A 14,281-nucleotide genomic window follows, 5' to 3' on the forward strand; every position below is an offset into this window, starting at 1 on the left:
AAACGTAAGCTCCATGATGGCAGAGATTTTCACATTTTAATCATTGTATCCCAAGTACTTAAAACAGTATTGTCCAGTAGAATATCCAGTGATAATGGAAATGTTCTATATTGGAGTTGTCTAATTCTGTAGCCACTGGCCACATGTGGTTACTAAATACTTGAAATATGGGTAGCTAGTGTGACTGAGGAACTGAATTTTAAACTGTATTTAATTTTAATTAATTGAAGCCTAAGTAGCTGTTTGTGGCTAGTGGCATGCTGTTCTAGCACAGTTCTAGAACACTACGTGCTATAAGAAAATACTTGTTAAATGAACAAATCCCTTCCAGATTCAAAGATGAAAAACAAAGCTGCGTGATTGTATCTTCCGCTTACTCTTTAAAGATAGATACTGAGGCACTTTACTGAGTGATCTGCTCATATAATAAAGGCCTCATGAGGTTCTGGTATGAAACTCAGTTTACAATTGTAATCAGGTTTTGATTTCTATTTCTTTTTGGTGTTAGGTCAAGAAAGATTTGGAAACATGACAAGGGTCTACTACCGAGAAGCTATGGGTGCATTTATCGTCTTTGATGTCACCAGGCCAGCTACATTTGAAGCGGTGACAAAGTGGAAAAATGATTTGGACTCCAAGTTAAGTCTCCCTAATGGCAAACCAGTTTCAGTGGTTTTGTTGGCCAACAAATGTGACCAGGGGAAGGATGTGCTCATAAACAATGGCCTGAAGATGGACCAGTTCTGCAAGGAGCATGGTTTCGTAGGATGGTTTGAAACATCAGCAAAGGTAATGTGACCTTAAAGGATTAACTTACTAGGCAAGATTCCCACAGAAAATAATCATATCATCATCAGCATCATTATAATGATACTCATATGTGTTTGTCTAGTGGTTTATGGTTCCCAAATTGCTTGAAGCTCTTTCTGATTTCAAGGGGATGAGTGGGCAGGGTAGAAATTACTATCCACAATTTAAGATGATCTTGGCTAAGAGGGCAAAAAGTGACCTGGACATGGTCATAGTGATAATAGCTAATAACTTTGTTTGTTTATGGAGTGCTTATTATATGTCAGGCATGTTTTATATGCACATTCTCATCGAGTCCTCACACAGCCCTATGAGGTAAGTATGATTTTTAGAATGAATGAAAGAAATGGGTTCACATGCAGTGTCACTACCTTATCCCATGTATTAATTAATTTATGCCATCAACATTTAATATGATCCTCTGCCAGGAATTGTGCTTTGCCCTAGAAATGAAAAGATGGCAAGAACGCAGAGCTGTCACATTGGGAATACTGGCATAGTGGAGTAAGAAAGTAGATGGCAAGTGAAGAACATCGTGTGGTTTGGCACTGTTCACTCTCCTGGATGACAGAGGAGTAGCAGGGAGTGGGGCAGAGTCAGGGCTGGAAGATGAAGAATCTGATGTGGCATGATAAGTATATTATTCTTCCCATTATGCCCCAGGCTGCTATCTCATTTGTCAGATGTGTGGCTTTTGCTCTACTCCCTTTGTTTTTGCTTTTATTTTTGCATGTCAGTATCAGAGAGAGAGAGAAAAGTTTTTACGGTAAATTTTGAAAGTTAAAAAAAAAGCAAATTAGAAAAGTAAATGTATTTCACTATATTTTTTTGCTGTTTTTGGTGGGCATATAAATATATTTTACATTAATATATTTTTAATGTACATATTTTAAATAAAACATAAATATATGTATATTTATATAAATATAAAATATATGAAAATTTATATATAATTTATAAATAAGTTGTATGTTGAAATATATTATTTATATAATATGTATCTTTTATATATAAATGTGGAAATATATTTTACATTATTAGGATTACATTCTGCATAGTTTTATATCATAATTTTCCTATTTTTATGTATTTGTGGAAAACATATTTAAGACTTACGGAGCATAGGCACTGGGCTAGGTATTTGGAATTCAGCTGTGAATAAGATAGATATTGTCTCTCTACTTCTGGAAATCACACTAAGGCCTTATTGTAAACATTTATGCAATCATTAAAGAACGGTTTGAAAATATAACGAATGTCATTCAAATAGACTGAGGAGGACTCTTTGACCCGTTTTATGCTAGAGAGCAGAATGGTCAGATTTTCCCAGGGACTAGGGAAAGACGGGAGGCAAGTCAATCTGGAAACAGAGTAGTCATTGCGTTCCTATGGGAAAATACCAAGGCTTTGAACAAGGATAAATGCTATAGGGATTGGAAAGAAATACCTGATTTGAGACTCTGACTGAAGTTTATTTTTGGTTTTTTAAATATTTTATTTAAATTCAATTTCCCAACATATAACATAACACCCAGTACTCATCCCAATAAGTGCACTCCGTAGCGCCATCAACCAGTCACCCCATCCCCCCACCCTCCTCCTTCAAGTTGATTTTTTTTAAGATTTCATTTATCTCTTTGAGAAAGAGAGAGAGAGAAGAGAGAGAGAACACAAGCAGGGGGAAGGGGCAGAGGAAGGAGGGAGAAGCAGATTCCCTTCTGAGCAGGGAGCCCAGAATAGGGCTCTATCCCAGGACCTGGAGATCCTGGAGATCATGACCTGATCCAAAGGTAGAAGCTTAAGTAACTCAGCCACCCAGGCACTCCTCAATGAAGTTTGAACACCATCAGGGATTAAGCAACTGCTTGGGTTGGGGGATGATGGCGATGGAGAGGAGGATGGTGGTGTCACTTTTCGGTCATAGTTGGGATATTCTTTTATTCTGGCCATGTCCTGGACAGTTTTGGTGCCTGCCTCCTTTCAGTCATGTCTCTGAGCTGACCTGAGTCTGGAAGTTGCTACTTCCAGAAGTTCCTGGGGGTTTTGCCTTCCTTCTTGGCATACTAGAATGCTTTTCTCCTTCTCTCTTCCAAAACCCTTTGTTTCCCCTATTTCTTAGGATTTTTCCTTGGATTCAGGACATAGTATCCATCATTTGCTGCCATCTTTCTACTTTTCTTGTCATTGAATCTTTTTGATTTGTTTGTTTGGGGGATGATTCTTGTAAAGAGAGAAATGTAGAGCAAACTCACAGGTCTGATGAGGTTACAGAATTTGAGAAATACGACTTTGTTTTTTTTAAAAATGCAGGGCTTGAACTCATGGCTCTGAGATCAAGACCTAAGCAGAGATCAAGAGTTGGCTGCTTAACTGACTGAGCCACCCAGGTGCCTTAGAAATAGGACATTTTTTATAGTTTAATTTTCGGACATTCTTCTGGCTTTTTCATTTTAAATTGCAAAATGTATGTGAATTCACCTATTCCCCTTATTTCTTAGCTCCACACTCAGTTTTGTTCTATGGCTTCTGCATATCCCTTCACGTTTCTTTCTTTCAAAAGAATTGCTCTCCTGCATGCAAACTCTAGGTACAGGGGTAGAAGAAGAGGATTTTACAGAACTTCTTCTCTTAATAGATTACTTTACATCTGAAGGGTAAACTGAAATGAGTGACTTATATCTATATGGTGAGGGAGTCTTCCATCACTAATTCACTCATTCATTCATTCATTCATTCATTCATCCAACAAATGTCATTAAACACCTCTTCTGTACCAGGCTTTGGAAATACAAAGATGTATAAAACAGACAAAATCTTGACCTCATGGATAATGATAACAAATAATAAAATGTAAGTAAAATATATAGGGTAGGATAGGGGATGTGGTAGCCAGAGAGAGAGAGAGAGAGAGAGAGAGGAGGAAGAAAGAAAAGAAAAGACCTATGAATTTGTAGGGAGGGCTGAAGTTGCTTGTGGACCAAAGGACCTCCTAGACATTTTCTTTTACCTCACTCTGACATTTCTTGCTCAACCACGGCATTCAAACTCTGCTTAAGAGCATGAGGTTCATTAACTTAAGGCCTGACTGACCCACTGTACTTAGGGGATTTTTAATCCTCCAAATCCCTGCCAGTGTAAACTTTGAAGAGAAGCTTTGTACAGAGAGAGGGTGGAGGGATTTCACAAGCCTGAAGTGTGCTGAAATGCTAAAAAGGGTACAAGGCCTCATTGTACTGCATTCAATGTCATCTTCCCTCCAAACATACCGCTATTGAAGTTGTCCTGAAAGTCTTAATAATGAACATGCCTTCCCAATGCCAGGTTAGTATTCAAAGTTAACATCTAGAATCTCAGGAACAATACTGCAGCATTGACACTGGAGTGTCAAACTGCTCAAAAAGTCTTTTTAAAAGACCTCTGATAAAACTCTGCTTAATTTCTGAGGCTAGTATTACAGCATTTACAAAACAGGCCCAGACCAGACTGTCTACCTGAAGACAAGATGGAAGCATTTGGATACTGTGATCCACTGCTTCTTTGATTACAATGTTTGGGATCAGGGAGCATTTCCCATAGAGATCTTAGTCTAAGAAAGTGAATCTACTAATAATTAAAGTCCTTTTGTGTGATCCCATAATCATTCAGTCTGGTCATCGACATCTGATTTCCTTTTTTTTTTTTTTTTTTTTAAAGTCTCTAAAACTTCGAATGAGCCAAAGGCCATCACCTTTGGCTTTGTCCCCATGGCCACATCCTGAAGCAACCCTGTATCCTGGCCATTTCTGAAGCTGAAACTTCCAGGGTGTTAGAAGACTTTGTCTTTGGGATTAGCTTCCATCTTGCTGCTGACACTCCTGCTGAGGGAAATTTGCTGTCTTGCTCTTCAGTCTTCTGGAATAACTTTCCAAGAGTTTTCTTTCCTTTCTTTTGTCTTTTTTTAAAAGATTTTATTTCTTTATTCATGAGAGACAAAGAGAGACAGGCAGAGACATAGCAGAGGGAGAAGCAGACTCCTTGCAGGGAGCCTGATGCAGGACTCGATCCTTGGCCCCAGGATCACTACCTGAGCTGAAGGCAGGTGCTCAGCAGCTGAGCCACCCAGGCATTCCTCCATGAGAGTTTTCATGTTTCATTGCTATTGCTGGAACACTCATGGTAGCCTCTGACTATGAATTAGGAGAGAAAAAGTAAAATGTATGCTAGCTTGCATCTCTGATTTTTACACCATCTCTTCAAATATTAAAACCAAAGGAATAAAAGGGAAAACTCTCTCTTAAGTCGAATGTTCTTTAGTTTTCAACCTTTGCATTCTTGTCCTTTCTCAGCCATGTTTACTTGAATTCTACTTGCAGACTCACTAGGACCAGATAATGTATACTTGTGGTGATCACATGTCCCACTTTCCAAGGACACTCCTGCCTTATCCTACTGTCCTAGAATAATTATGATAACACCCCCATTCCTGGTTTGTAATTTAGATTTGCGCAGTCACCCCATAGATCAGGAGCTCTAGTACATCTCACTGCTAAAGTATGCTTTAACTCTAATAATGTCTATTTTATGCAGTCTTGTGCCCAAGCCAGTCTTTACTGGTAGATTTGTCTCTTTAGGATGACAGCCTTGGTCTGTTCTTGTTGGAGCATCCACAACATTGGGAGTCCTATCTTCTGGGCCCTTCTCAGTGGCCGATAGGGTCCTGCTACCTGCTGACCCATATATCTGTATGTTGTGTTGTTGCCTGAATCTCCACCAGTTGCTCCTTTAGGATTCACTTTCTGGCCACACCTGCCCATCTTTTAGGGTTGTCAAGAGCATTAAGGACATAATGTATATTTTATGCCTGATCACACATATACACCATACCTGCCCCTCAAACATAACGTCCCTATCATCTGTTCCCACAGCCCATCTGCTGGTGTAGATGTCACCATCCATACTTAGCTCTGATGCACACAACAGCAGCACTTGGTGGAAAGGTCTGTTTCTATATCTCAGTCCTTGCCAGGCTGTTCCACACTGCATTTATTGTGAGGGGGTCCATGTGTGGGTATGTTCAGAAACAGGACACCAGGAAAATGCCTTGGTGGATGGGAAGTAGTGGAACGGTAATATTTAGCCAGCGGTGGTGGTAGGAACCAAGGGCACAGAAAGAACCACAGTGCCCTTTCTTCATGCTCCCCTCCACCTCATGCCCTACTCCTGGCAGATTTCTGTCCTATGTATAGTGACTTTTTAGCCCCACTCCCTTTCTCAGAATGTTCTCAAATCAATGAGTACTCCAGGAAGAAACTTTCTTACATTAAACTCCACTCAATTTTAGTCTCCCCCACCACCCCCCGCACAGTTAAAAAGAAAAATGCTGATGTGTGTCCTTCTGGGAGAAGGAGTATATTCAGTAGTGTTCTCTATAAGAAGTTATTCATTTTTTCAAGGAGGAGTTGGTGGTCCTTAGTATAGTGGATATTTTTCATGTGTTTGGATTTCTAGCAATTAATACACGTTTGCTATCTTCGGGGAGCTTCTAGCCATAGCAGGCTTACCTCTCCAGGAAGAACCCATAAAACTTTCTTCTTTTACTTTCTTTGCAGCCAGAGCACAGGCATCTGACCTAGATTCCACCAGTCATACTGGTTGAGCAACTAGACGCAGAAGGTGCAAGTCAAAATCCACTTTTTGGTAGTGGGGTGCGTGGGTGGAGGCAGAACAGGCATCAGTCCTTGGGAGACAGCAGAACTTGTGCCTGACCCAGAAAGAGAATCAGTGCTGGCCCCGGGGACAGTTGCATTCAAGTTGAGCTCCTTGAAGCTTCACAGATTTACAGGACCCAGTACTCCATGGTGGCTGGCAGCTGTGTCCTCATCAGGCTTGTTTTATGTGGGGTTTGAGTTTCTGGAAGCTTAGGCTTGAACCTCTTTATTTACACTGCTGAATAATTCTGCAAGCTACACAATATCCCTTGAATAAACTGTTTCATATTTAGCCAGCTTCAGATTCTGCATTTTGCCACTGAGAACCTGGATTAACACACATGGTCAAATACATTTGAGAAAGCCAACCTGAACAACTGCTTCTCTTGTTGTGGGATTTCTCAGAACTTCGATATTCTAATGTACATTCTGAGTCTCCAGTAAGAACCATGGCTGTATTTTTTTTTTTATTTTTCTCTATGTTAGCTTATGACAAGATTTTTCTGCATGTGAACCTCATTCAACAGTAGTCTGTACTGCATGGTGCTATGAACCTATGGAGTAGGCTTTATTATTATTTGCCATTTGAAAGAAAAAAAAGTTGAGACGTAGGTGACTTCCCTAAAGCTGTATAACTACTATCTTATTTTTATTTATTCTAACATACTCTTTTTGTTCTTTCACATGTTAACATTTCAAAATCAAAATATGCCCTAGAGCCAGTGTGGATTTCTAAAATAATGGTGTGCCAGACAAATAATAGCTTTTTCTAGTATCTCCTTCAAGAGGGGACTACATCATGCATCAGTTCCTAAATATGTTATCATGTAGAACACTTAAAAAAAAAAAAGATTGTATTTATTAATTCATGAGAGACACAAAGAGAGAGAGAGGCAGAAACAGGTATAGGGAGATGCAGGCTCCTCCCCACTTAACCAAATAGAGGGACTTGCTTAAATTCTGGTCTAGATTTCTTATTTAAAGGGAAAGTTTTCTGTGTTTCATTGTTTACTGAGTTCTTTATTATTATTATTATTATTATTATTATTATTATTACTCAGGCTGAAATATGCAGCAATTAAAAAGTGACTAGTTTTTCTGGGAGCTGCTTGAAGAGTAGTATCACATAGCATTTATTTTATAGGCTTCTAGAAAATAGGCACTTAGAAACATAATGTACTTATACACTTTGGAAACGCATAGATAATTGCACCTGGGTATGGGTGGAGAGTCATTCTAATTCACTTTTTAATGGAGTAAATATAGAACACCATTAAAAAAAACCTTTTATTTTTATATTGGGTAGTAGGCCATCTCTGATTATTCCCATTTTTCAAATGTCAAGCCATGAAAATATTCTTGACAGTCACTAGTACATTCACTGATTCAACACAATTTGTATTGAGTGACTGTCCAGGTCTGTGCTGTGAATGATGTATATTAAGGCCTTTCTGAGTTCAAAGCATGCTATGAGGTACCAGCTCTTAAAGTGTCAGAATTTCCTATAGGAAATAGATATTCCAGGTTTTAGGCATCCATTGCCAAAGAATTTAGATGAGGTTGTAGGATGTGCCTTCACTGACTTACTTGCTTCTGGCACACTTAACCCTGGATTTTTAGCTCATTTGATTAGAGCTCTGTACTTAGGGACATAAAAGGAAGGGCCCCATCTGAAATCTAAAATTGGAAGAAAGTTAGAAGACATCATTTAAAGGACATGATGGCCAGGGGCCTGGGTGGCTAAATTGGTTAAGCAGCTGATTCTTGGTTTCAACTCAGGTCATTATCTCAGGGTCCTGGGATTGAGCCTTGTGTCAGGCTCTGTGCTCAGCAGGGACTCTGCTTGAGATTCTCTCTCCCTCTCTCTCTCCCTGCCTCTCTCCCTGCTCTGTCTCTCTCAAATGAAATCTTCAAATTATTTTTAAAAATAATGGAAATGGTGGTAGTACTTAATGGTCACAACTGTTTCATACTCCAGTCTGGAGTACAACCATTTGAATCATTGCTTCTGACAGATTCCTAATGCCCTACAATGAAAAATGGGAATGGTTTCTTAAGTTGAGAGTATCCTAAGTACAATATCCTCAAACTCAAACTACTTACCCTATTTAAGAATCAGTATAAATTAATAATAATATTTTAATTTTTATCTTTAGCTAAGTTGGTTCTCCAGAGGCTTTCTAGGTCTGTGCTTACAGCTGAAATTCAACTATGACTAAACCATTATAGGAAAGTAGTTATGGATCCTCAGAGGATATCATCATAGCTTGGTGTGCAGGAGGCACGGTGTGACATATGTCCTTCTCTCCTGCATGGTTCACATTTTCATTACTTAAAGCTTAGGTCTTCCCTATCTTATACTTGGACAATTTTAATAGTCCATCTCCAGACTTTGCCCATGGTAGTCTGTACTGCATGGTGCTAAAAGCTCAACCTACCGAAGATAATTCAAGATCTTCTGTAGGCTCTACTTCTTGATTCAAGTTTAGACACCTTTAAACAGGGGTCAGTGAACTATAGCCTGCAGCTCAAGTATAGCCTGCTGCCAATTTTGTAAATGAAGTGTTATTGGAACACAGTCATGCTCATTAATTTATGTTTCTGGAATCAGCTTTCCTCCTGGATCTTGATCTCCAACAGTGACTCCCTTCCCAAACTTCACACTTCCATATTCTTCTGGATCTCTACTTGAATATCTTCAGACAACTCTTCAAACCTTACACGTCTGAAACTGAATTCATTAGCTTTTCTGACCATTATATCACCTGATGCGGAGACCTCACATCCACCTGGACATCTAAGCCATGCACCCTTAGAACTAGGTCACTCACCCTTCAGAACTCCCCATTCCTGAGCATAGAAAACCCCACAGTGAGGTTCTTTCTTGCCCCTCCAGGCCTGCCTCTGGCTACCTTGACCCTCCATGTGTCCCCGAGTGATATGAAACTGCATCACATGCCCTGTTCACATCTTGCTATTCCTCCTGCCTGGGACATAGTTTCCTTCCTCTTCTTTCCTACAGTTATTCTCCTGTCTCTCAATTCTTCCTTCGGGACTCGGCTCAAGCACTCTGCATTACTGACTTTCAGGTAGTTGGCCCCATCCCTTACCACAATTATGTTAAGGTTCTTTCTTTGTGGGGCTGGTTCCTGCACTGTCCTGGGAAACCGTCCTGGTCCTTCACCAGCTCTGTGGCTTACACATGTAGAGTGGTCACTTGGTCAGAGGTCTGTGGTTATTGGACGGAGCTGAACTGTTTGCCACACTGCTATTCAAGGACTCTTTCAGAAGATTCTTTTACTGTATTATTCTTTCCTTATCCTTTGTTGGGGTATTTCTGTCCTTAGAGAGCTGTGCAGAAGCAGAAAAATTAATTTACTGCTGTATTTCCCAGGAGGACTCCCCATTATATAACTCCTTTCATCCAGAAAGCTCTATAGACACTTTGCACAGCAGGGAGGTTGTAGTGCCCTGCAGTGTGGAGGGGGAGCAGAGAAGGAAAATGAAGATGAAGGCAACAGCCCCCCTTCAAGCCTTGGGCCGCAGACTGGGAACTGCAGGACTGTCTGCTTGGTAATGCCACATAGCAGCCTGCAAGAATCACCCATGAGCCTGTAGATCTGATTATCCAGCCTATTCCTCCTTCACACCCCGGGACCACAGTTTAACAATTTTTTTCCTCATTGAAATTCCCAGCATCTTGTTTACATGCATCTCTCATTTTCTTCAGCTGCCATCATTTGAGCCATGAACAGTGGCTATCATATTGCTTTTTTTCTTGCAACTAGTAAAATGGAGTTCCAGAGAGGCTTTTCAGTGATTTTCATTGGAGAAACCATGCTAAGACTTCTAGTCCAGAACTTTATCCAGTGACAATACTTTCTTTTTTAAAGATTTATTTGTTTCTTTTAGAAAGGGAGTGAGAGAGCATGAGTGGGGGGAGAGGCAAAGGGAGAGAGAGAGAATCTCATGCAGACTCCCCATTGAGTGTGGAGCCCAACTGAGGGCTCAATCCTGCGACCCTGACTCCATGACCTGAGCCAAAATCAAGAGTCGGACGCTCAACCGACTGAGCCACCCAGGCTTCCCCAGTGACAATGATTCTTCAAGAGTTGTACATGAGGAACTCCTGAGGAGCTTTCTAAGATTGCACATGGCTCAACCCTGCCCTGAGATGTCTGGAGGGGCACAGAATGTATGTTTTTGGAAAACAGTCCTTCGGCGATTGTGATATGCACCCTGGTTAAGACGCATTGTGTTATACTTTGTTCATTCATTCACTCATTTATTCATTCATTCATTCCTGAAGTATTCCTTGAATAGCTACTATGTATTCTTTGCCAGACACTGGGGCATTGATGATAAAGGGCACAGATTCTTCCCATTAAGAAGTTCCAAGTCTTCTGGAAGGAAACTCATAAACAAATAATTGTAATACAGTATCAATTTCTATAAAAACTGGTGGCTACCTCTGCCCAAGAGTGAGACAGCATCCTTGACGTTTGATCTGTGTCACCAAGAATGAGAGAGTCCCTAAAGGAAGTTCCAAGGGGGACTGGTGAGAGGAACTCCTTTTTAAAGGATGCTATGCAGAGGGGCGTTAGAAGCCACCATTAGGAGATTCTTAAAAGTGAAGCCAAGCTTTTCATCTTTATTCTGAGGTATCTTTTTTTAAAAGATTTTATTTATTTATTCGAGAGAGAGAGAGCTCATGCATGAGTGGGGGAAGGGCAGAAGGAGAGGGAGAAGCAGACTCCCCGCTGAGCAGGGAGCCCAACATGGGGGGTAGATCCCAGGACCCTGAAATCATGACCTGAGTTGAAGGCAGATGCTCAACTGGCTGAGCCACTCACGTGCCCCTCTAAGATATCTTTAGTAAGAACATGTCACTACTGCAGAATTAATAGCTTTATCACTCATCAGAAAATTCTCAATACAAGACCACAAAGAATCTCACTATTAAAAATAATAGTTAAACTTTATATTTATGAAACACACTCTTACTCTTCTTACTAGGCCTTGTCCTAGGTGCTTTATTTGTTTCATTTACTACTCACAAACCCAATGAACGAAGTGCTATTCTTCTGCCTGTTTTACAAATTAAAGAGCTGAGACTTACAGACGTTGAATAATTTACCCATCATCATATGGTAAGTGGCAAAATCAGAATTAGAACCCACATCCCTCTATTCAAAGCCCTTGTCCTTGTAAATCCACTGCTATTACCCATTATGTTCAGATTTCTACAAATATGTTGGAAGGTGCCTAGGTGGTTCAGTGGTTGAGCATATGTCTTCAGCTCCCTTCAGCTTCTGGGTCCTGGGATCGAGTCCCACATCAGGCTCCCCACAGGGAGCCTGCTTCTCCCTCTGCCCTATGTCTCTGCCTCTCTCTGTGTGTCTCTCATGAATAAATAAGTAAAATCTTTTTTAAAAATGTGTTGGATTTTCTTGAATACTGCTGTGCATTTTCTCATTCTTTTAATTCTTGGGAGTCTAAATGAAATATTTTGTCTCTTTGAAATAATTTTTTTTCAGCATTTTGGTAAGGAAAGGAAATAAACATATTTCCTCAGTCTGCCATGTTTAACTAGAAGGTACCCATGCTCCTTGGCTTTTTGTTGATTGTCTCCTTCATTTCTGACTCAGTCTTAGTCATTATATAATTTAACTCATTACAGTGTCTCTTAAAATTAGGTTTTATCCTAGGATTATGTGGAAACTAAAGCGCAATGGGATTTAATTAACTCACCCAAAGTCACACAGCTAGTGAGTCTCAGAGCTAGGATTTAAACTCAGGTCTGATTGATTCTGGATATGCTTGGTATTTTCTAGACCAGCTTTCTACCTTGAAAAGAAAAACCACAGGCAAAAGCTTTGTCTCCTCTATCAGAACCATTGTTGAAACCTTCTAAAAAGGGTTGCTTCCTGTGTCAGTGGGGGTTTTGTTACTAAGACATATTTGCCTTCTCCCTCCCTGTGTTACTTCATTTTTTTCAGTATTGATTTTGTTTGTCCCTGTTTTGTGGTCTTTTACCTTCTTTGATGCATCTTGTTTGCCATCTTTGAAGCAAGTGGTCTTAGATTTGTGGGCAGCAGCCCTGCTCTCCCAAGGCCTTCCATTTCATCTCTGTTTGCTTCACTGACTAGTGAGGTATTGATTTCTCAGGCTAGTCTGCTGGGATTGGAGGAAAAACCAATATCCCATTAGATATAAATGAGAAGCAACAGCAGCTTCTCAGCAGCTTGTTCATTGACCTCACATGCTAGGACACTATTCAAAGACTAGTTAGCCTGATGTGTCCACGGATATTCTGAAGTGATTAGATTGTCTGAGATATAAGGTAGAAAAGCCAATGACAGAAAAATCAAGGGTTGTAAATCTATTTCCTTGAACTAAATGAGGTGGAATCATCTTTGGGAATCATTTGCCTGTCAAAAGTTGCTCCAGGAGAAGGAAGTTCTCTGTGGAGAAGTTTTCCAATTCTTGGTCCCTTTGAATTTTCTAGGGTCAGCACAATCTTTGTGAATCATAAGATAAGTCCTCTGGTTTTCATATTCCCCAGGGTTCTCAAGATGAAAGGATGTCAGCAATGGGGTACCTAGCTTTACCCATACAATATGTTTCTGAAACATTGCATGTAAATCCCACTTTTTAACAATACCCCAAGATGCTCATTATGACAACTATCCCTGGATGAGTCCCTTTGAAAAGGAAGGGTTCCCTTGGAAGGACAATTATCACCTTCTGGCTCATCTGGTGATAAGTTTAGTTCTTAATTTTCAGATTTTGTAAATGACAGACATGAGCACTAGTATCAAATGGTCAAGGTCTAAAGAGACAGTAAGAGAAGCCCATAATTAACCCTCGAATTTTCATGTCATTATATCTTCCTCTACCATTGGCTGGAAACATAGGAAAAGAAGATTTGGAGAATACTTCAAAAGCATCTTGTGGTCTAACTACTTATTTTATAGTTTCATTCATTCAGTCTTAAAATAGTCATTGAGCACCTCTCCTCTATGTGACAGGCACTTTGTAGGCGCCAGAGCTATACTAGGGGACCCAACAGATCAAATACCTGCCTTCCCGGGGCTCGCATTGTAATGGTGCAGACGGCTAATGAAAAGATGAATAAGTGCAATGTGTAGTGTGTCAGTGGAGCTAAATGCTCAGGAGAAAATTCAAGCAGGGAAGGAGTGTAGAGCTAGTGTGGTACAAATGCATGGGACAGGAGAGTTCAAAGAAAGGAGAGCACTTTTGGGCAGGTCACCAGGGAAAGTTCCATTAGAAGGTATTGTGTGTTTTTATTTTATTTTATTTTAATTAATTAATTAATTAATTAATTAATTTTTGTTTTAAGTTAAAGATTTGAAAGAGGGACAATACTGAGCTGTATAGATTCCTGGCAGGGCAATGCACCAGGAAGAGGGTATAGCATATGATGAGGCACTATGGAGGGTTCAATAAAAATGAGGTCAGAGAGGTGATAGGGGTCATGTTGATCTTTAGAGCATTGTAACAACTTTGGGTTTTCCTCTGAGTGAGATTGGAAGACACAGAATATGGGATATGATTTGATTTAAACAATTATTCTGGTGGTTACATTGAGCCTGGATTGTGGTTGGAAGAACTGGAAACAGGAGGTGAGCTCGGACTCTATTGTAGCATCTATGAAAGAGAAATTTCATGTCGATAAAATGAAAGTAGGAACGTTCGACATGTGTCTTTGAACATGTAGTAGAGAGGATTTCCTAATAATTTGGATGGAAGTTATGCAAGAA

At 40.1% G+C, this 14,281-nt stretch overlaps 1 protein-coding gene across 1 annotated transcript in view; it reads left to right on the forward strand.

Annotated features, from left to right (window-relative positions):
* Nucleotides 1–14,281, forward strand: part of RAB38 (RAB38, member RAS oncogene family) — a 55,456-nt gene that overhangs the window by 22,890 nt on the left and 18,285 nt on the right. The window contains exon 2 of the mRNA XM_025419359.3: nt 509–789. Coding sequence (XP_025275144.1) covers nt 509–789 — 281 coding nt within the window. The remainder of the gene's footprint in view (nt 1–508; nt 790–14,281) is intronic.

Source organism: Canis lupus, chromosome 21 (assembly GCF_003254725.2).
Source record: "Canis lupus dingo isolate Sandy chromosome 21, ASM325472v2, whole genome shotgun sequence".
Classification (NCBI taxonomy): domain Eukaryota; kingdom Metazoa; phylum Chordata; class Mammalia; order Carnivora; family Canidae; genus Canis; species Canis lupus.